We start from the raw sequence: 22063 nt of genomic DNA, 5'->3' as shown, positions 1-22063 counted from the left end.
TTACTCCTTCCAAAGTGAATCACCTCACACTTTTCCACATTAAACTCCATTTGCCACCTCTCAGCCCAGCACTGCAGCTTATCTATGTCTCTCTGTAACCTACAACATCCTTGGTACTATTCACAACTCTACTGATCTCATCCGCAAATTTACTAACCCATCCTTCTATGCCCTCATCCAGGTCATTTATAAAAATGACAAACAAAAGTGGACCCAAACCAGATCCTTGCGGTACATCACCAATAACTGAACTTCAGGATGAATATTTCCCATCAACCACTACCCTCTGTCTTGTTTCAGCTAGCCAATTTCTGACCCAAACGCTAAATCATCCTCAATCCCATGCCTCCGTATTTTTGCAATAGCCTACTGTGGGGAACCTTATCAAACAGCTTACTGAAATCCAAATACACCACATCAACCGCTTTACCCTCATCCACCTGTTTGGTCACCTTCTCAAAGAACTCAATAAGGTTTGTGAGGTATGACCCATCCTTCACAAAATCGTGTTGACTATTCCTAATCAACTTATTCCTTTCTAGATGATTATAAATCCTATCTCTTATAACCCGCTCCAACACTTTACCCACAACCGAAGTAAGGGTCACTAGTCTATAATTTTCGGGGGTGTCTCTACTTCCCTTCTTGAATAAGGGAACAACATTTGCTACCATTTAGACTTCTGGCACTATTCCTGTAGATAATGACGACATAAAGATCAATTTTGGGGTAGAGAATTCCAGACGTTCCCTAATTTCTAGGAGAAGAAATTCCTTTTCATTTTAGTTTTAAGTGAGTGTCCCCTAGTTTGAAATTCCTCTAGTAGTGAGGTGCCTTCTCAACATCTGCCCTGTCAAGCCCCCTCAGAACCTTGTAGGGTTCTACTCTTGATCATTAGCAAAGTGTCACGGATGGGAGTTATCTATATGTCTTCAAAGAATTGCCTCACTGTTGGACAAAGTATATATCTGGAAATAATGGACGCAAGTAAGAAGGGCATTAAAATTGTCATGGGTGAATTTAATCTTTGTGAATCATACAGGCAAGGGTGACATGAAAGATGAGTTTGTAGTGTATGATAGAGATTTGTTTCTTAAAGCAGTACTTTCCAGAACCTGTTCAGGATTAGGCTGTCATAATGTGGCATCAAGCAGCAACTGCTCAGCAATAACCTGTTACTGACGCCCAGTGTGGGTTCTGCCAGGGCCACCCAGCAATACCCTCCTGTAACTATACGATCAAAACTGTACACTACTTGAGGTGCGTTCTCACCAACACTCTATACAGTTATATCAAAATGTTCCTATTTTTAAACTCCACCTTCTGAGCAAGAAAGGCTAAAATTCCATTTTACTTCTTAATTACTTGCTGCAATGCATACTACCTTTTGTGTTTGGTGCACAAGAACACCCAGATTCCTTTTCTGTAGTCTCCCTTCATTTAAATAAAAATGTACCTTTTCATTTTTTCTACCAAAGTGCATGACCTCACATTTTCCGATGTTAAACTCCCTCTGCTGAGGTTTTACCCATTCATTCAATCCTCAGCATCACACATCCTCCCACCTATTCTTGTATCATCAGCAAAATTGAATACATCACATTAATATAGACATCAAATAACTTGAGACTGTCGGACTGATTCTTGTGGCGCTGCACTAGTCATGTCTTTCTAGCCTGAAAGAGACCCATTAATCCTGACACACTGTCTTCTGTGTTAACCAATCCTCAATCCATGTTAATACATTACCCGTAATCCATGTTAATACATGATAATACATTACCCGTAATATGCTCAGCTTTTATCTTGTGCAATTTTTTTTTATTTGGCACCCTACTGAATGCCTTCTGGAAAGTCAAATACACCACATCTCCCAAATCCCCTTCATCAATTCTGCTTGTTATATCCTCAAAGAACTTTAGCAACTTTGTCACATGTGATTTCCCTTTCACAAAACCATGCTGAATCGGTTTGTCTGAATTCAACTTTCCTAAATGTCCAGCTATTGCTTCCTTAATAATGGTCACAAGTAATTTCCTGTGACAGATGTCAGGCTTACTGGCCCATAGTTTCCTGCTATCTGTCTCTTTCCCTTCCTTATCCAGCAACATCCTGATAGAGGTTTTCCAATCTTCTGGAACTAGAAAATAGCCGTGACCGCACCCAGAGTGGGTGTGACAAAGCATTCTGCAAACCCACTTACATGAGGCTCTTTAAAGAGGAAAAACATTAGATACAGACAAATGTGCTGTATTGGACACAGACCTGCAGGGTCCCTAATCTCAGGCAAGCCGAATACATTAGCTTCCTGGATGTTACACACGTCCCTATCCCAGACTTCCTTCTCAGCAGCATTTTTGGAGACAAAGGGCAGGGAAAGAATAGGAGTATTTTAGGACAAGGGGTGATGGTGTTAAGCAGGATGCATAGCCCAGTGTATGCCTTGTTCATTTTGCTTCTACATACTATAGCAGGCTTTCAACACAGACATGGATCCATGGTATATTTCTGTGTGGACATGAAGTTAGGCATCATTTTGGCATCACTATATTAGGGGATATACAAAGGGTCATTTGCAAATTTGCAGGAGATTTGTAGCTCAGGTTGTAAGTTTGCTCACTGTTCTGGCAGGTTTGTTCTCAGACATTTCGTCACTATGCTAGTAATATCATCAGTGAGCCTCCGGTGAAGCGCTGGTGTTATGTCCTGCTTCTATTTATGAGTCTTGGTTTGTTAAGCTGGGTGACATCATTTCCGGTTCTTTTTCTCAAAGGTTAGTAAATGGGTCATACATATGGAGGTGGCATCTGTTTGTCTCGTGCGACCATGGATCTGCGCCTGGGAAGTCCTGCTTCAATCTTTGTTGGTAGAGCAGTGTCTGCTGTGGCTGTAGAGGCCCACATGGGAGTGGCAGCCTCGGCTGCAGCAACTGCACTTGAAGGCGCTCTCCTCCAGTGTTGTCTTGGTGCTTTGCTTAGGCGAGTGAGCTTTTCTCCAGGAGTAGGCCTCAGCATCTCTTCTCTTTTTAGACCTCTGCGTAATTCCAGCCTCCAGTGAGAGCGATCGCTTGCAATGTCCTTCCACCTCCCGACGTTCACTTTCAGTGACTTCATGTCTCTCTTGCAGACATCTTTGAAATAAAGATGTGGCTGCCCTTGTGCTCTCTTCCCGGAGGCCAGTTCCCCGCACAGCAGGTCTTTCGGGATCCTCCTGTCTGGCATACAGTGTACATGGCCCAGCCAGCGGAGACAGCGTTGTTGGACCAGGGTGTAGAGGCTGGGTATCTGGGTGCAGGCCAGGCCCAGCCAGTGGAGATGGTGTTGTTGGAGCAGGGTGAAGAGGCTGGGTATCTAGGCACGGGCCAGGACCTCATTGTTGGTGACTTGGTCAGTCCCCTTGATGAGCAGGATATGTCTCAGGCTGCAAAGGTGGAAGGCGTTGAGACACCACTCTTGTCTGGGGTAGAGTCTCCACATCTTGCTGCAATAACGCAGTGTGCTGAGGACGCTGGCCCCAGACTGCAACCTTGGTGTGAGTCATCAGCTTTCTGTTCTCCCAGACTCTCTCTGTCAGCCTGAGGAATGTTGAGGCTGCTCGTCTGATCCATCTGTTGATGTCACAGTCTAGGGAGATACTGTGCGTGATGGTGGAGCCAAGGTGTGTAAACTCGTGGACTACCCCCAGCTCATAGTTGTTGATGGTAGATGGGTGCTCAACACCTTGACCCAACACATTGGACATCTTCAGGCTGATGGTCAAGCTGAAGTCCTGGCAGACTCTTGAGCAGCTGTCCAAGAGGTGTTGCAGTTGCTCTTCTGAGAGTGTTGCCAGTGCCTTGTCATCTGCAAGCAACATGTCTCTGATGAGTACTTCACAAACCTTGGTTTTCGCCCTCAGCTGGGACAGACTGAACAGCCTCCCATCCGATCTGGTGTGGAGGTAGACACCATCAGTTTGGTGTTCCAAAGGTGTGCTTCAGCAAGACTGCGAAGAAGGTGCTGAACAGGTGGGGGTGGGCACGTGGTCCTGCTTCACACCGCTGCGAATGTTGAAGGCCTCCAAAGAGCCGCCAAACTGAACGACATCCTTCGTGTCTGTGTGGAATGACTAAACTATTCTGAGGAGCCTGAAGGGGACAGCCAATTCTGGCAAAGATTTTGAACAGGCCGTCTCTGCTCACAAGGTGGGAGGCCTTTGTGAGGTCAATGAAGGCAACGTGGAGTGGTTGTCTTTGCTCTCTGCATTTCTCTTGTAGCTGTCGAAGGGAGAAGGTCTTGTCGATTGTGGAGCGTTCTGACTTGAAACCGCACTGAGACTCAGGATATACCCTTTTGGCAATTTTCTGCAGTCTGTTCAGGACCACGCGAGCGAAGACCTTCCCATTGATGCTCAGCAAAGAGACTGTAGTTGTTACAGTCACTTCTGTCCCCTTTGTTCTGATACAGGGTGACAATGTTGCAGTCTGTCATGTCTTGCAGCACTGCTCCCTGTTTCCAGCACTGGCACCGTAGCTGGTGCAGGTGGTTTAGCAGGATTCTCTTTGCGCACTTGATGGCCTCTGAGATTACCATCCAATCCTGGTGCCTTCCCAGCATGCAGGCTGTCGATTGCTTTTCTCAGCTCTATGGCAGTTGGCAATACAACCAGTTCCTCCATGCCAGGCAGGCATGCACGGTGTCTTGGGTGCTGTCTGAGATACTGTTTTCACTGGGGTAGAGTTTGGAGTAATGCTCCACCCATCTCTCCATCTGCCTGCCTTTGTCTTTGATGGTCTCACCTGTTTTGGTTTACAGTGGGGCTGTCTTGCTCTGGGTTGGACCAATGGTTTTCTTGATCACCTCTTACACTCCACAGATGTTGCTTGTGTCAAATGATGACTGAATGCTTTCACATAGTTGTAGCCAGTAATCATTTGCACAGCCCCTGGCTGTTTTCTGGGCCTTGCCTGTTGTTGTCTTTAGCACTTGCAGTTTGCCGGGGTAGGGTGACGTCTGTGCTCTAGTAGTGCAACACAGTCTGCCTCGATGACAGCAGTGAGCTAACTTGAGCTCACTTCAAACCAGTCCTCTTTCTTCCCAGAGGCCTAGAGTGCGGTGCTGTGAGAGTGTCCCATCTCTGCCGAGCATCTCTTTCTGCTGTGTCTGCAAAGAGCCCACCTTCCAGTGACTTGGTGGACTCCACCATTTTGTCTGGGTGTTGATGTGCTGCTTGCCTGGAGGCTTGGCGCAGTGCATCTTTTTTGGCCAAAGTCTGATCTTGCAGCAAACTAGAGAGTGACTCTGCACTCTGATAGCAGCAAGGCACGAGCATGTTTCTCAGGTGGTGGCAACTGGTGATTATCAGGTCTATCTGGTGCCAGTGTTTGGAGTGGGGATGTTGCCAAAACACTTTGTGCTGAGCTTTGGTCTGGAAGACACACAGTCCGCAGAGCGTGCAAAGCTTGAGCAGTTGTTACCTGTTGTCATTCATCCTGCCAATCCCATACTGCCCCAGGCAGCTTGGCCAGGAGTCGTGGTCCGCACCCACTCTAGCATTAAAGTCACCAAGTAGCAGCAACTGTTCCTGACCTGGGATCCCCTGTATTATCATTGAGAGCTGGTCATAGAACTTGTCCTTTGCGTCTTGTTAGAGTGGAGGGTTGGGGCAGAGACACTGACAAGGTTGACAGGCCCATCAGATGTGTGGAGTCGAATTGAGAAAATCCGCTCCGTCCCAATCTCGCTCGGCTCTACCACCTTCAGCAGCGAATTCTTCACAGCAAAGCCGACACCATGCTCTCTGGTCTCGTCTGGGACTTGCCCCTGCCAGGAGAAAGTATAGTCTCTCTCACGTAGGGTTCCTGATTCTATAAGGTATGTCTCTTCAGGTGTTGCAATGTCCACTTAGAGTCTCAGCAGTTCATTGTTAATCACTGCTGACCTGCGTGTGTCGCTGATCTGAAAATCTGATAGACCAGTGGTCATGGTCCATATGTTCCAACATCCTAGTCTGAGTTCTTTGTCATCTTGTTGTGCTCGGTGCAGTGTTTACAGGCCGCAGTTCATGGTACTTGTATCCCCAAGCCCCATGCACTGAGTGGGGCGGGCAGACTGTGACGGGACAGCACCTAAGTGGCTGGGGGCTTCCCAGATTGAGGTGGGTAGTAGCTGTCCAGTGAGGCACGATGGCCTCTTCCACCGTTGATGGCAGCCCCTGGCATCTTGCTCTACACCAATTGAGCAGTCTATCACCGGTAGACTGCTGGTTTCCGTATTGTGCCATCATGGTGAGCTGATGCTGGAGTGTTCTCTCCAGGGTGAAGGCCTGGGTAAGGTTGTATGGAAGGCTGGCAGTTTCCCATGCGGCAGGTCTCCCCTCTCCATGCCACCAATCTTGTGGACAAGGGCCAATACAGTTTGACACTAGTGTCTTCACAGGAATTGCCAGAACAGGATTGAAGACAACGCCGGATTGCCTTAGGGACTCCAGCTCCGGATTTGTCCTCAGGGTTTACTCCCGAGTGGATATGGGCGCTAGACAGTGCAGGTTTGAAGTAAGAGTTTTCCCTCTCTTAGACAGACTGCTTTCCCAGGCTGACGAGTTCTATCTACCCAAAGCAGTGCTTTTAAGGCACCAAGACCTTCTCCTGTCAGTAGAAACAGTTCCACCGGGCTTCGAGGCGAAGCCACACAGGAAGGCCAGGAGTTGGACTTGGTTGTCAGAGACTATTTGAGATGCATGTCGTGAGGAGCACTTTCTAGGTAGTGGGAGCTTGTCCCTACTACCACTCCTCAGCTTGACAACCTTGAAACCTGTAGAAGGACATCACTGGGTCAGACAGAGGGTCATACAAACCGTGGCATAAAGAAAAGACAGTGAAATATATAAAAACGCAAGAATTGATTGACAATGAATGTCACCATGCCACCCAGCCGCCCTCAATAGATTTTACTTTTCTCTTCCTCCCGCTACACCTCAATGTAGTCCCTGGGTTGGAAGGTGGTTGTTTGGTAGGGGAGGGCATCAGGCCTCCAGGGGGGCTTTTATATCTTGAGGTGGTCAAGGAAGAAATCGCTGGGCCACTGCCACGAGGTGATTGCTAGGCAGCAGACTCCTGCTCAGCCCTCAGCAGCAGAGGGCCCAGTGATGTCCTTCTCACTGAGTCCCCTATTCTCAGAATATATTTTTGCTAAATGGTGTCAAAACTTTGCTTAAATGTCTGCCATTGCTCTTCCATTGATCTTGCCCAATGGTTCTGTTTACAACCGACTTTAGACAACATTCTTTGTACCTCTGTAATTGTCCTTCTTTAAGGTGGGGACACTGGTATGAGGCCCAGGTTGTTTTGACTTTAACTGAGTTTCAAATTTTGTCACAATGTGATTGCTAGCCTCTAGAGGATCTTTGACCATGAGATTTCCCATTAATCCTTCCTCACTACACAATAGTAAATTGAGAACAGCCTGTTCCTGGGTAGGTTCTGCTGTACTGTAATATACTGCTGTAAGAAACAATCCCTGATTCACTCTACAAATTCTGTGATAACCTTGCCCATATGATTTGTTTAGTCAATCTGCAGATTAAAATCACCCATGACAATTTTAATCCCCTTCTTATGTGCCTCCATTATTTCTAGATAGATACTTTTGTCCAACTATGAAGTAACGTTTTGGCGACGTATAGATGACTCGTACCCATGACTTCTTTCTCTTGCTATTCCTCATTTCAACACAAATTAAGCACATCACCATCTATTGCATCTATATCAGTCCTTAGCACGACATTGACATCAACCTTTATTAACAAAGCTATCCTACCTCCTTTTCCTTTTTGCTTATTCTTCTGGAATATCAGAAGCCCTTGAATATTGAGTTCCCAGTTCTGCAACTATGTCTCTGCAATAGCTATCAACTCATTTATTTCTATTTACACATCATTTTGGTTATGTTATTACATTATTATCTAACTGGGACAATTCAAAAGCTGATTATGGTCCAGAGGAGGATTCACCATCAGGCTTGATGGAGGGAGCCAGGGCCTTGCAAATTGGAGCCTAGGTCAGGGACACTGGGGTTACAGCCTCAGTCAGGGAGACTGAGGTTACAGCCTGGGTCAGGGAGACTGGGGTTACAGCCTGGGTCAGGGAGACTGGGGTTACAGCCTGGGTCAGGGGGATTGGGGTTACAGCCTGGGTCAGGGAGATGGGAGTTACAGCCTGGGTCAGGGAGACTGGGGTTACAGCCTGGGTCAGGGAGATGGGGGTTAGAGCCTGGGTCAGGGAGATTGGGGTTACAGCCTGGGTCAGGGAGATTGGGGTTACAGCCTGGGTCAGGGAGACGGGAGTTACAGCCTGGGTCAGGGATATGGGAGTTAGAGCCTGGGTCAGGGAGACGGGAGTTACAGCCTGGGTCAGGGAGACTGAGGTTACAGCCTGGGTCAGGGAGATGGGAGTTAGAGCCTGGGTCAGGGAGATGGGAGCTAGAACCTGAGTCAGGGAGATGGGAGTTACAGCCTGGGTCAGAGATATGGGAGTTACAGCCTGGGTCAGGGAGACTGAGGTTACAGCCTGGGTCAGGGAGACGGGAGTTACTGCCTAGGTCAGGGATATGGGAGTTAGAGCCTGGGTCAGGTATATGGGAGTTAGAGTCTGGGTCAGGGATATGGAGTTAGAGCCTGGGTCAGGGAGACTGGGGTTACAGCCTGGGTCAGGGAAATGGGAGTTAGAGCCTGGGTCAGGGAGACAGGAGTTAGAGCCTGGGTCAGGGAAATGGGAGTTAGAGCCTGGGACAGGGAAGCTGGAGTTACAGCCTGGGTCAGGGAGACGGGAGTTAGAGCCTGGGTCAGGGAAATGGGAGTTACAGCCTGGGTCAGGGAAATGGCAGTTAGAGCCTGGGTCAGGGAGACGGGAGTTAGAGCCTGGGTCAGGGAAATGGCAGTTAGAGCCTGGGCCAGGGAAATGGGAGTTAGAGCCTGGGTCAGGGAGATGGGAGAAAAGGACATGTGGCTGTGACAGGGAGGCAGGAGTCATAAAAATGAAGCAAGTTGTTCTTAGAACATACCTGTGCTCATCTGCAAAATGAACAAAGTCTTACAGATTTGCTGGGTCTTCATATTTTTAGTCAATCGCTATTAAGAAAGGAATTTTGCAAGTGAGGCAACAGCAGCATTTTTAATGAGGATTTGAGGACAGAGAGTAACATTAGTACCAGGAAGGTTAATGTATGAGCTGCTAAAGCTGATCACTATGCACTGGTTACTGGTTACTGGCTACACTGACAACCTACCCTCAGACATGACTTCTTCACTGTCAAATTTTTCGGGCAATTGTTCCTCAGCCTGGTTGGCATCTATTATAGAAAAATACACAGTTATGTAAAATATAGTCAATGGGTAATCTGTAATCATTTCTGGAGACAAATTTATTTCATATAAAGTTTTATCTAATTCAAAAACATCTCTAGTGTTTTCATATACAACAAATCACTTTGAAATGTAGTGATTGTTGTTGGTTATTTGTTAACCAGTTCTGGCACAGCAAGATCCCAGAACCAGATGGAAGAGCTTTTTACTGATGATGATTAACAGTGATACCGCTACAAACTGAGTCAGCTTGCAGTTTTGAGTGAACGTTGAGGACTACCTATTGTGACTAAGAGCTTCCTAGTGATGTCTGATGTCCAATAGAGAACACAGCACAAGAATTGCAAACTAGTTCCAAAGTTCTGAAAAGGGATGCAAAACCTTAACTCTGTTTCTCTTTCCACAGATGCTACCAGACTTGATAAATTTCTCCTGTAATTTCTGCTTTTTATTTAAGATCTTCAGCATCCACAGTGCTTTGTTTGTAATTGAAACTGAGCTGTGTCAGAAGCCACTTGAGGAAATGTACTGATATTCAAGCCCCACTGCTTCTGGGCTGGTCACTAAAGTTAAAGATTTAATCAGAGTCTAGATTAGAGTGGTGCTGGAAAAGCACAGCAGGTCAGGCATCATCCGAGGAGCAGGAAAATCGACGTTTCAGGCAAAAGCCCTTCAGATTTAATCAGTCTACTCAAAATCTTCCTGTCTAATGAATTTATTAACAGAAAACACTGACCAGGTTTCTGTACTTAACAAGAAGCATTATTTATTGCAAAGAAATCAGTTCTAATCACTGGCAAACAAAACTGAATTATCAATATGATTCCCCGAGCTGAACGTCTAACCACTTCTTAAATCCTAGCCCCCACACACCTCCAAAAAGACTGAGAGTAACAAACATGGATGTTATTGGGGAAACACAGTTCAAGAGCACCACTCTACAGGATTCAATAAAGCATCCCTTTAGCTTCTCATATCCTTCTAATTTAGGACTTTCTATACTTTCCACGATCTTTCAATTCTTTAATGCAGACAGGGCAATTGACTCAATAATTGTTCAGTCTTTCAGACACTGGTTAGAGGCACCAGTTTATAGCAACTGTTAGGAGAGAATATCTTCCAGATTTTGGTTACTTTACTGCACAAAGACAGAGAAAGAAAGAGAAATCTTTCCTCTGTTGCTGCCTCAAGGCTTCTTCTGAGTATCACCCACACTTGCTTAGGAACCAATCATAAGGAGTTGTCATGCTGATGACTCCTGGTCTCCACCACTGGTCCTGATTGGTGGGTGCAGTCAGCAATCTGTCTCGGGGTGAATCTTGCTTTGTACAGACCCACGGTGAGACAGTAGCTGACATCTACTCCCACTGCTTGAACAAAGCAACAGTGTAAACACAACTCACATTGAGTTCTGGTAATGAGTTTCTAAATGTGCAGCAACTCCTTCCACAGTCCTTGGTTTAAAAGAGTCCTTTATCCATTTTAATCCACAATCCAAAACAAAGAAAAATAAGATGTGATTTTTACAGCTGATTGAATCCCCTTTAAATACAGTTTTAATTTCTGATTTCGGTTGCTGAGTTAACACCGAGACAAGCACAGTTCCAGGCCTTCACAGTCAGAAGGCTATCTCTCAGAAGTCATCATCCTCAGAAAGAATCTCAGACTTCATCTGCTAACCTGGACTAATTTCCTGGCGCAAAAATATTGTTGCATCTTTGACTGAAATTCTAACTCCCAAGAAAGAAAATAGTATAAAATAAACCAATTGACAAACTCCCAATTTGGACACTGACCTACTGGACTCTAAGTCATGTAAATTAATACCAATAGCTTTAACTTTTAACAAATTCATAATTTGTCATTTCCTTCCATAGAAAATAGGAACAGGAGTAGGCTATTCGACCCGAATAATATGTTAATAAGCCCTATCTTTGTTTTCATTTTACTATTTCCAAGTTTATTTCTAAGACCGAAAGACAAAACACCAGAGTTTACAGAATGTCTTGGCTGAATTCAACAAGGTATGGGATAAAAAAAATGTTAAACAAAACACTGTTGCCTTGGGCTTAAGGGGGGACAAGTAATCCTAATTTAAAGTTGCCTGATTCCCCTTTGACTGTAACACAGTGTAACACTGTAACAAAGAGTGGAATTGGCCTTATTGCAAACTGAATCAACAAATAGATACTAATAGTGTGATTGTTGAAGTAGTGGGGCTGGATTATTGGCATACTCCTCCTGTCACTACTGTAATAAATTGGACAAGGTCAGAAGTCACATGACATCTGGTTATAGTCCAATAGGTTTATTTGAAAGTGATTTCAAACCTGGTGTCATGTGACTTCTGACCTTGCCCACCCCAGTTCCACACCAGCCCATCCACATTGTAACAAATTGGGGAACGGGAGGAGCACTGGGACACTGTCCCCTCTCGGTTCTTAACCATGGAAATGGGATTTGAACTCACCCAGCCTTCAGTCCATTAAACAGATATCTACACACAAATTAAATTGTGATTGTTGTTTTAGTTTAAGAAGTTTCTACCTGTGAACTTATAAACCAAACTTTGTGCCTTATTGTCTCATATGTTGTTTACACTAAGTCCCAGTTTGTTAATGAGAATTTGTGTGAGGGTGCCGTTTGTAACACTGATACTGGCACATGGTCACATCTCTCTAAAACTGGTTCACTGTGCTGGAAATGGTGATGGAAAGAACTATACACTGCTACACCTTCCCCCAGCACCAGCTTCCCCCTCATCATCCTGTAAATTTCTCCTCTTCAAGTATTTATTCAACTTCATTTTGATGTTGTTAATTACTGACCTTTCAAACAGGGAGGTCCAGAAAATATCTTGCTGCATTGAAAAAATTGCTTGTGTCAATGGCATTAAATCCTGTGGTTACTGCCTGTCCTGTTGTTGAAACTGTTTCTCTTTTTTACCTCTGTCAAGTCTTTTTTTAAAAGTGTCGAACATCTCTATTTAACCTTTCCTGAAGTCTCTCTGCTTCAAAGGACATACATCCCAGATTCCCTTAGTTTAACCTCAATCCTGGCATCATTATGAGATGACTTTTCTCTTTACTACAGTGTTACTTTACAATGCTTTAGATAGTGGTTAACCAATGACTTAAAAGGTTTAGCATAACCTTACTGATTTTTCATCCTATGCCTTTATTTATAAAAGCCATGTTTAATTTTTAAATAACCATGTAAAATTAGTCTTATTTATTCATGGAATATGTGCATCACTGACAAGACTTTTTTTTCTCTCATTAATTGCCCTTGAGGAGGTGGGGTAAGCTGCCTTCATGAAACCAATGCTTTGTGACTTAGAAGAACATTTCAGGAAACTGTTACAGATCATTCCCGTTGATATAGGTCTGGAGTCACAAGTAGGCCAGGCCAGGTAAGGATGGCAGATTTCCTTCCCTAAATGACACGAGTGAATGAGGTGGGTTTTATGAGAATCTGGTACTTCCATGGTCCAGATTCATTTCATTCTCCAGCGGCTGAGCTGGGATTGGAACTCTTGACTCTGGGTCATTAGTCCAAGTCTTGGGATAACTAACCCAGTCACACAGCCATGAGAGCAGAGTAACTCCTGACCTTCTGAGATTTGTGTACATGCCTCTGGGGAAAGAGCAAGAGCAGCATTTTTAATAAGGAATTGAGGACAGAGAGTACAACTAGCCAGAGGAAGGTCAATATGTGAGCTGCTATAACTACGCCCTGGTCACTGGCTATACTGACAACCTACCCTCAGACATGGCTCCTTCACTCTCAACCTTTTCAGGCACTTCTTCCTCAACCTGTTTGTCATCTATTATAGAAAAATGAAAGGTTATGTCAAATAAAGCCAACAGATAACCCGACATTGTTTCTGGAGAAAACTGTCTTTCACATGATGTGTCTTATCCAATTCAGAACCTTATGATTCTCTTAAGAGTAACATAAACACAAATTACTTTGAAATGTGGTGATTGTCGTTGGTTACCTGGTAACCAGTTGACACACAGCAAGACCCCAGATACAGAAAAAACTGAGACGATGAATGGTGAAATCCCGGCTCTAACAGTGTTATAAACTCTCTGCCCTTTTCTGAGAGATGGCCTGGGATCACTAACATGACACAGAGTGGGCTGCTCGGGTGTGGGCTTAATGACAGTGTAGCACTGCATTGGGGAGCCAGCCAGGATCTGAGGCTGGATTTCTTCAGGGTGTCTCTCATTCTGGGTCAAAGAATGGTTTACAGTGAATGAAATGGTGGTGGAATGAGCTTTTAAATTAGTCTAATTTTTTTTATCCTTTCAGGGGATATGGGCTGCAGTGGCCAGGCCAGCTTTTATTGCCTATCCCAGGTAAACCCCCTCCAGTAGGTTAGATTAATTCCCTCTGGTATGGAAACAGGCCATTTGGCCCAACACGTCCACAATGACACTCCGAAGAGTAACCCACCCAGACCCATTCCCCCACCTTATATTTACCCCTGACTAATGCACCTAACACTATGGACAAGTTAGCAGTAGGTGCTGTTCTGAAGAACTGCTGCAGTCCATTTGTTACTCCCCTGTTTTACCCCATTGTCCTATAGATTTCTCCTCTTCATGTAATTTTCTTTGAATGTTGTTATTCAGCACAAACCCAACAATTACCGCAGTAATGGGGTAGGTGGTGATGAGCTGCTTCCGTGAATTAAATGCTGAGTGGCTTGCTAGACCATTTCAGAACACTGTCAGGAGTCAGCCATGTTGCTGTGGGTCTGGAGGCACGTGTAGGCCAGACTGGGTAAGGACAGCAGTTTCTTAAAGGAGATTAGTGAACCAAATGCGTTCTTATGACAATCTCGTTGGTTTTATGGTCTCCAATTTTGATATAAACGTTCTTTCACCCCAGGTTCATTTAATTATCCAGGTTGAAATTCTCCAGTTTCTGAACTGGGATTTGAACTCTTTCCTCTGGGTCATTAGTTTAGGGCTCGGCATTACAAATCCAGTAACACAACCACAATACTAATGTATACCATGCTGCTGCTAGAGATCTGTGTACATAAATATACAGGCAAAGTGACTGCAGCACTTTCAATCAGGATGTTGGACAGAGAACAAAACTAGCCAGAGGAAGGTCAGTATGTGAGCTGCTACAATGGGTCACCACGCATTGGTTACTGACTGTACTGACAACCTACCCTCAGCCACAACTCCTTCACTCTCAACATTTTCAGGCAATTGTTCCTCAGCCTGGTTGGCATCTAGTATAGAAAAATACATGGTTATGTAAAATAGGTAATCTGTAATCATTTCTAGTAAAGCTACTTTCCTTTCTACAGCCTGCCTTACAGTACCCCCGATAAGCAGTTTGAAAGATTTAACACAGGCTCTTTGTTTTTGCACTCTGTGCTTTCATTTATAAACATCCAGTTCAATTTTTAAGCTACATCACCAACTTTAGTTTAATTAATTCACAGAATCACTGGCAACACAATCATTTCTTATTAATTGAGAATGTGGTGCTGCTGTGTTTACTCAAGAGGACAAGTAAAGGTCAATCACATTACTGTGGGTCTGGAATCACATGTGGACCAGACTGGGTAAGGATGGCAGATTTCCTTCCCTAAAGAACATTAGTGCCCCAGATAGATTTTATGACAGTTTCACATGCTGTCCATTATTGATATAAATGTTTTACTCTGCAATCATTTAATTAAGTGAAATTAATTCCCAGATACTGTGTTAGGATTGGAACTCTTGTTTCTGAATAACTAGTCTAAATCTTCGCTTTACTATGAAAGTTGTACAACTATGATACTACATACACCCTAACATCTTCAAACATTTGTGTACATACATCTGCAGGCAAAATCCTTAATCAGCATTCAAGGACATAGAGTAGAGTGAAGGTTAGCATGGGAGCTGGTACAATGGTCACTATGCGCTGGTTACAGGTTACTATCTATACTGACAACCTACCCTCAGACACAGCACCTCCTTCACTCTCAACGGTTTCAGGTGCTTGTTCCTCAATCTGGCTGGCATCTAGTATTGGAAAAAATGTGGTAATGTAAAATTAATTCGATGGGTGAGTTGAAATCATTTCTGGAGAATAATGTTCTTTATGTAATGTTTTATCCAACTCAAAAACATCTTCAAGGGTTTCGTAGACAATGAATTACTTTGAAATGTGGTGATTGTTGTTGGTTACTTGGTAACCAGTTTACACACAGAAAGATCCCAAAAACAGAACCAGGTGAAAGAACAGTTGCTGGTTGTGATAAATGGTGAAATCCTGGCTCTGACACTGCGATAAACTCTCTGCACTTCTCTGAGTGATGGCCTGGGATCTCTAACATGACCCAGGGTGTGCTGATGGGGTATGAGCTCAAAGGCAGTGCAACAGAGAGAGCAGCACTGCATTGGGGAGCCAGCCGGGATCTGAAGCTGGATTTCCTGAGGGTGTCTCCCACTCTGTGGCTGTAACTGTGACAGGACATCAATGGAAACCCCATTAATACCCTCAGCACACTTCCCCAAAGTGAAGTTGGTGGAGCGTGAAGTAATTTCCCCCTTAACCGTGATGGTAGGGCTTTCTATCCAGTCAATGGATAAAGACTTTGTATAACTACATGCAGATTAAACTGTGACTGTTGGTTTAGTTTATGGAGCTTCTACCCGTGAAGCCACAAATCGAACATTGCACCTTATTAATTCATCTTGGTTACACTCAGTGCCAGCTCCTTAATGAGAACTTAGGTTTGAAGGTCACAAAGTGGCCTGGAGTCACATGTAAGTCCATAAGGCAAAGAAGTAGAAATAGGCCATTCAGCCCATCAGGTTTTCTCTGCCCTTCAATGAGATCATGGCTGATTAATAATCCTCAACCCCACTTTCCTGCCATTTCCCCAAAATCCTTGATCCCGTTTACTGATGAATCCGATGCATGAGTCTTGAATGTTCTTAACAACCCAGCCTCTCCAGCTTTCTGAAGTAAAGAACTCCATAGATTCACTACTCTCTGAGAGAAGAAGACATTCCTCTTTATCTTATAGAGTTAAATCGGTGACTCCTTACTTTGAGATTATGTTTTCTGATCCTAGACACTCTCACAGGGGGTTAAAAAAAAACCTCTCTGCATTTAGCCAGTCAAAGCTCTTAATTTTGTATATTTCAATAATGTCATCTTTCAATTCTCTGAATTCCAATACAGGCTGGCAGATTTCCTTATCTAAAGTGCATTACTGAGTCAAATCGGTTTTTAAGACAATCTAATACTGTCCTGATCTCAGTTGTTGACACCAACATCATATTTCAGATTAATTTTGTTAACAGAATTTAACTTCCCAGATGCTGCGTTGGGATCATTTGTCTAGGCCTCAGAAGTACAAGTCCAGGTAACACAATCAGAACACTATGATATCCTCCGTCACCTTCAGAGACCTGTGTACAAACAACTTGTGGGAAAAGTGAGACGCATCTTAAATCAGGAATCAAGGACAAAGAGCAATGTATGAGCTGGTATACACTGGCCGTGCAACCTTAGATATGACACTCCTTCACTGTCAACCTTTTCAGGCAATTGTTCCTCAGCCTGGTTGGCATCTATTTTGTAAAATGTGAGCTTATATATTTTATGTATAACAGATCAGTTCTAAACATTTCTGTTTTTTAAACCTTCATATAATTTATTTTTTATATTTTAGAAATAGTTCTAAGGGTTCCATACTGAATGGATTAGTTTGAAATGCAGTGGCTTGTTGTTGGTTATACTTGGTAAAGCAATTCACACACTGGAAGATCCAAAAAGAAACAGACTTCAATAGAATCTGCAGAAAACCACTCCACAGATTTCACCAGAGTTCAGCTAAGGAACAGGAGGAGTTTTGACAACATTTCCCTTTTTATACTCTCATCACATGATTGGAAATTGCCTTAATTTTGAACACCTCTATTAAAGTTGCAATGCTCTCAGATCCTAATGAAAATAATCCCAGATTTCTTTCACTTTAGCAAAGTCCATCATCGGAAGCACCATTCTGATAAATCTCCTTCGTGCTCTCTCTTCTTCCTGAACCTTTGTGTTTTTATACACCAGTTCGGGTTTATTCTATGAGCTAAAACTTATTTATAAAATGCCGAATCCCATTCACTTTTTTTTTAAACAACATTAGCAACATTTTAAAATTTGTTCACAGAATGTGGCCTTCTCTGCTAAGGCCAGAGTTGTGTTTGATACTTCCCAGGCTACCCCCCAGTGGGACAGAATCCATGGATGGCGTACCATTGATGGAACAGTTACAACTAGCAATTAAATAGATGAAAAACAACAAATTCTTGGCCCTCGTAGTTTTTCAGCTGAGGTCTTCAAAGTTGGTGGGCTTTTGTCAGACCAAGACTTCATTAATGTGTTTTATGGATTTGGAAGGACATCTGGGTGTTCTTGTACAACAAATACAAAACATTAGCATGCAGTTGCAGCAAGTAATTAAGACGTCAAATGGAATTTTGCCTAGGAAGTTTGAATTCAAAAACAAAAAGCTCTTGTTATAGCTGTACAGGATGTTGGTGAGACCGCACCTGGAGTACTGTGTCCTGATTTGGTCCTTGATATTTAAGAAAGGATATTGGAGATTGGTCGAAAGTGATTCATTAAGTTGTGTCTGTGCCAAAACAAAACCGATCACTGTAGACATAGCTGATCTACATGTTGTGGATAATGGCAATGCCATTGTCCACTCTTCCAGATTTGCAAGTCCCTCTCAACCTCCTTAACTCTGCAGACACAAGGCTCAGTCTGTCCTTGTATGTTGCCAAAACAAAACTCATTTAGGTGCAGAACAGTGGCTCACTGGTTAGCAGTGCCAGGGAACCTGGTCCAATTCTGTCTGTTTGGAGTTTGCACATTCTCCCTGTGTCTGTTTGGGTTTCATACTGTAGGGATTCTATGGAAATATCAGCCCAGGGCTGGTCATATATCCTGTCTCTTTTATACACTGATGAAGAGGCTCTGGGATGTGTTGACCACTTCCCGTTCATAGGCAGCCACTTTTCTTGAGAGGTCATTGATTATGAGGATCACTAGACCAGCTCAGCCTTCCATAAAAAACAGCAGTGAATGTTTGACAACAAAGATTTCCACAAGTCAAAAAACGTCATCTCGGATGCTGCCTGACTGGCTGTGCTTTTCCAACATCACCCTTTTGACTGATCTCCAGCATCTACTGTCCTCACTTTCTCAAAAGTCGTAGGTGTGCAGAGCAGTTGGTGTCACCACACCCTGTACTGTGGTGGGGCCTGGACTGTGTAGGAGTGTTAGAGAAATTCCAGCAGCAATGCCTCATGGTCTTCTCTGGGTTTAACAATCAGAATGTCGAATAGATTCTACTGTCCCTCTTGAAGGCAGCTCCACAAGGAGTCAGGCAAGACTCTTTCCACCTATCACATTTCCAACTCCCCTCCTCCAAGTCCCTCCTCCCTACCTTTTATCTTCTCCTGCTGAACACTCTCTGCTCATTCCTGAAGAAGGGCCTGTGCCCGAAACGTCGAATCTCCTGTTCCCTGGATGCTGCCTGACCTGCTGTGCTGTTCCAGCAATAAAGTTTCAACTAAGACTCCTGCCAAACCAATTACGCTGGACAAGGAGTCAGTGTCCAGTGGCTGGATAACCTCTCCAGCCGGATCCTGTCCTCTCAACTGGACAGTGTACCGGGGAAGATGAAGGAAAGGCTGCAAAGATACTTTGACGTTTTCCTTGAAGCACAGCAGGATTGCAGTTACTAACTGGGAATGACTGAGAATGATTTCTTAACAATCATTTGAAATGTTGACAATTTGCTCCTTGATACACATCAGACTTTGAGTCCAAATACTTTAAGATTACATAGTAATGGCAACAAAGAGAAGGAAGTAAATTGTGCACTCCAGATCCCACCAGCTCATGACACTTCCTGCCACGTGTCTGAAATCTGTGGGTTGAGAATTGTATTGTTCACTCCAACAAAGAAACTCATGGGTTTCATTCTCAAATCAAGCTGATGATGATAGCTCCAGGCCTCACAATGACCAGTCCCAGATACCGCTGTAGCCCAATATCTTCAACTACTAGTGTACATACACCAGGGGAAAAGCAATTGGAGTAGTTTAAATCAGGATTCGAGGACAGAGAGCAAGATTAACCAGAGGAAGGTCAGTGTGTGAGTGACTAGAACAGGTCACTACACACTGGTCACTATCTATACTGACAACCTACCCTCAGACACGACTCTTTCTTCACTCTCAAGCTTTTCAGGTAACTCATCCTCAACTGATTTGTCAGCTATTATAGGAAAATACAAGGTTAGGTTAAATATAGTCAACAGATAAATTCTGATCACTTCTGGAGAAAAATGTCTTTCACATCATGTGACTTATCCAATTTACAACTTTATGATTGTATAAGGGTAACATAGACAATGCATTACTTTGAAATGCAGGGATTATCCTTGGTAATTTGGTAACCAGTTTACACACAGAAAAATCACCAAAACAGAACCAGGTGATCAAACTGCTGCTGGTGATGATGAATGGTGAAATCCCGGCTCTGCAAGAGGGGTGGGGGCTAGGCTGCTGGAAGAGGAGGAAGGGATTAAGGGTGAGTATGTCCCTGAGAACACCATTTACTCACTCACCCACATTCCCAGGTTATAATCAGAATCTCACTCATTCACCATCTACACAGCACAGCATCACTGAAACCCTCCCCCCTGCACCCAGCACCCCAGTCATCTATTATACATCATGGATTCCCTGCATTGTGGAAGCAGGCCATTTGGTCCATCAAGTCCATACCAACCCTCTGAAGAACATCCCACCCTGATCTACCCCTACCCTACCCCTGTAACCTTGTATTTCTCGTGGCTAATCCACCTAGCCTGCACATCCCCTGGACACTTTGGGCAATCTATCTAACCTGCACATCTCTGGACTGTGGGAGAAAACTGGAGCACCTGGAGGAAATTCAAGCAAACACGAGGAGGACTCCCCACAGACAGTCACCAGAGAGTGGAATCGAACCTGGAGCTCTGGCGCTGTGAGGCAGCTGTGCCAACCACTGAGCTACCGTGTTGTGGCTACTCACCTTCACCCAGCTCCCAGTCATTTACTAATTAATTCCACCAGTTCCTCACCCAAGACCACACTCTCACCAGTCACCACCCTCCCATGCCTCCCCCCCATTCCCACTTCCTCACCCATCTCCCCAACCCCACTGACCTGGTTTGGGATCAGTGTCATTGAGAAACAGCAGCAGGTGGCTGTGAAGGTATTAATATGCGCTTCCCTTGCCCAGTCCACACTCCGGGGGTCCCACAGTTGCTGCAACCACAAAGAGCCCTCAACCCCCCCAAAAGGAAAAAGGCCCTCCCTAGCTGCTGACCAATCGAACGTTCAATCCCTAACACCCCCCTCCCCACATTAGGCAATCTGCTGTCCTCCACCAGCCCTCCACCCCAACACCAACTGGCTGCCTATCCATGCCCTCCCTTCCTGAATGGTCCCGATTCCCAAAGCCCAAAGTGCCAGGCTTGTTCCATCTCTCCTCATGCATTGCTTACTGCTCCCTGCGGAATCACTCCCACATTTGCTGCTGAGAGGGTCACAGGTCAGGGCTAACCAAGAGAAATAGACCCTGGGGCAGGAGGATCTTTTCCAAAATCACCCAGTTGCCTCCCCCTCGCCCCACCCAGGGAGGGACCAACACTGCAGCCTGCACACACCCACATGGCCTAGTCTGTAAAATCATCTGGAGCTCAGGCCAGCGAAGGAACAACAGATCTCCTTCCTTAAAGAGTATTTCTGAGCCAGATGAGTTTCTAACAAAATCTGGTACTTTCATGGTCTCTGTTATGAACAGAAATGGTTTATTCCAGATTTACCATCCAGGCCTTGGGGTGTCAGTCACTAACACAGTCACATGGCCACGTTACAAACAAACCCCTCCTGCCTTCTGGGGTTTGTGTCCGTACACCTGCAGTCAAGGTGACAGCAGCATTTTAATCAGGAATCAAGGTCAGAGAGTAAAACTAGCCGGAGAAAGGTCAATATGTGAGCTGCTGTAACGGGTCACCACCCACTGGTCACTGTCTATACTGACAACCTACCCTCAGACACGACACCTTCACTCTCAACCTTTTCAGGCACTTCTTCCTCAACTTGTTTGGCATCTATTATAGAAAAATAAAACGTTATGTATCATATAGGGATATCAATGTCAACAGATAAATTCTGATCACTCTGGAGAGAACTGTTTTTCACATGATGTGTTTTATCCAACTCAGAAACTTCTCCAAGTGTATCACAAACAATTAATTATTTTGAAATGCAGTGATTGGTTACTTGGTAACCAGTTTACACACAGCAAGATCCCAGAAATAGAACTGGGTGAAAGAACTGTTGCTGGTGATGATGAATGGTGAAATCCCGGCTCTGACACTCTGATAAACTCACTGCTCTTCTCTGAGAGATGGCCTGGGATCACTAACATAAGTTTTTCAGTGGAGGTTGGGGGAGGATGTGATGCTGGAGGAGGAGTAGGACAAAGAGGAGGAATGGACTAAGGGTCTGTCCCTCAGTTACTCACTCACCTATTCATCCGAATTCACAAGTAGTCAGAAACTCACTGAATCACCATCTGCACACTACAGCATCACTGAAACCCTCAACCCGCCACCCAGCACCTTAATCACCCACTC

The 22063-nt window shown here is 44.5% G+C and overlaps 1 protein-coding gene across 5 annotated transcripts in view; it reads right to left on the bottom strand.

Annotated features, from left to right (window-relative positions):
• odad4 (outer dynein arm docking complex subunit 4) overlaps positions 1-22063 on the bottom strand; it is an 89309-nt gene that overhangs the window by 14468 nt on the left and 52778 nt on the right. For 2 of the 5 annotated variants that reach the window (XM_043674740.1, XM_043674741.1), the window contains 4 exons: positions 15312-15377; positions 14531-14593; positions 13103-13165; positions 9264-9326 (listed from right to left, as the gene is read on the bottom strand). The exons of 1 other annotated variant lie outside the window; for it this stretch is intronic. In XM_043674740.1, the coding sequence (XP_043530675.1) occupies positions 9264-9326; positions 13103-13165; positions 14531-14593; positions 15312-15377 (255 nt within the window). The remainder of the gene's footprint in view (positions 1-9263; positions 9327-13102; positions 13166-14530; positions 14594-15311; positions 15378-22063) is intronic. 2 more of the 5 variants (XM_043674742.1, XM_043674743.1) reach the window with 1 other exon arrangement.

The sequence above is a fragment of the Chiloscyllium plagiosum genome, chromosome 33, assembly GCF_004010195.1.
Source record: "Chiloscyllium plagiosum isolate BGI_BamShark_2017 chromosome 33, ASM401019v2, whole genome shotgun sequence".
Classification (NCBI taxonomy): Eukaryota; Metazoa; Chordata; class Chondrichthyes; order Orectolobiformes; family Hemiscylliidae; genus Chiloscyllium; species Chiloscyllium plagiosum.
Note: the sequence above shows the minus strand (reverse complement) of the source record. Positions and strands in the feature narration are given on the sequence as shown.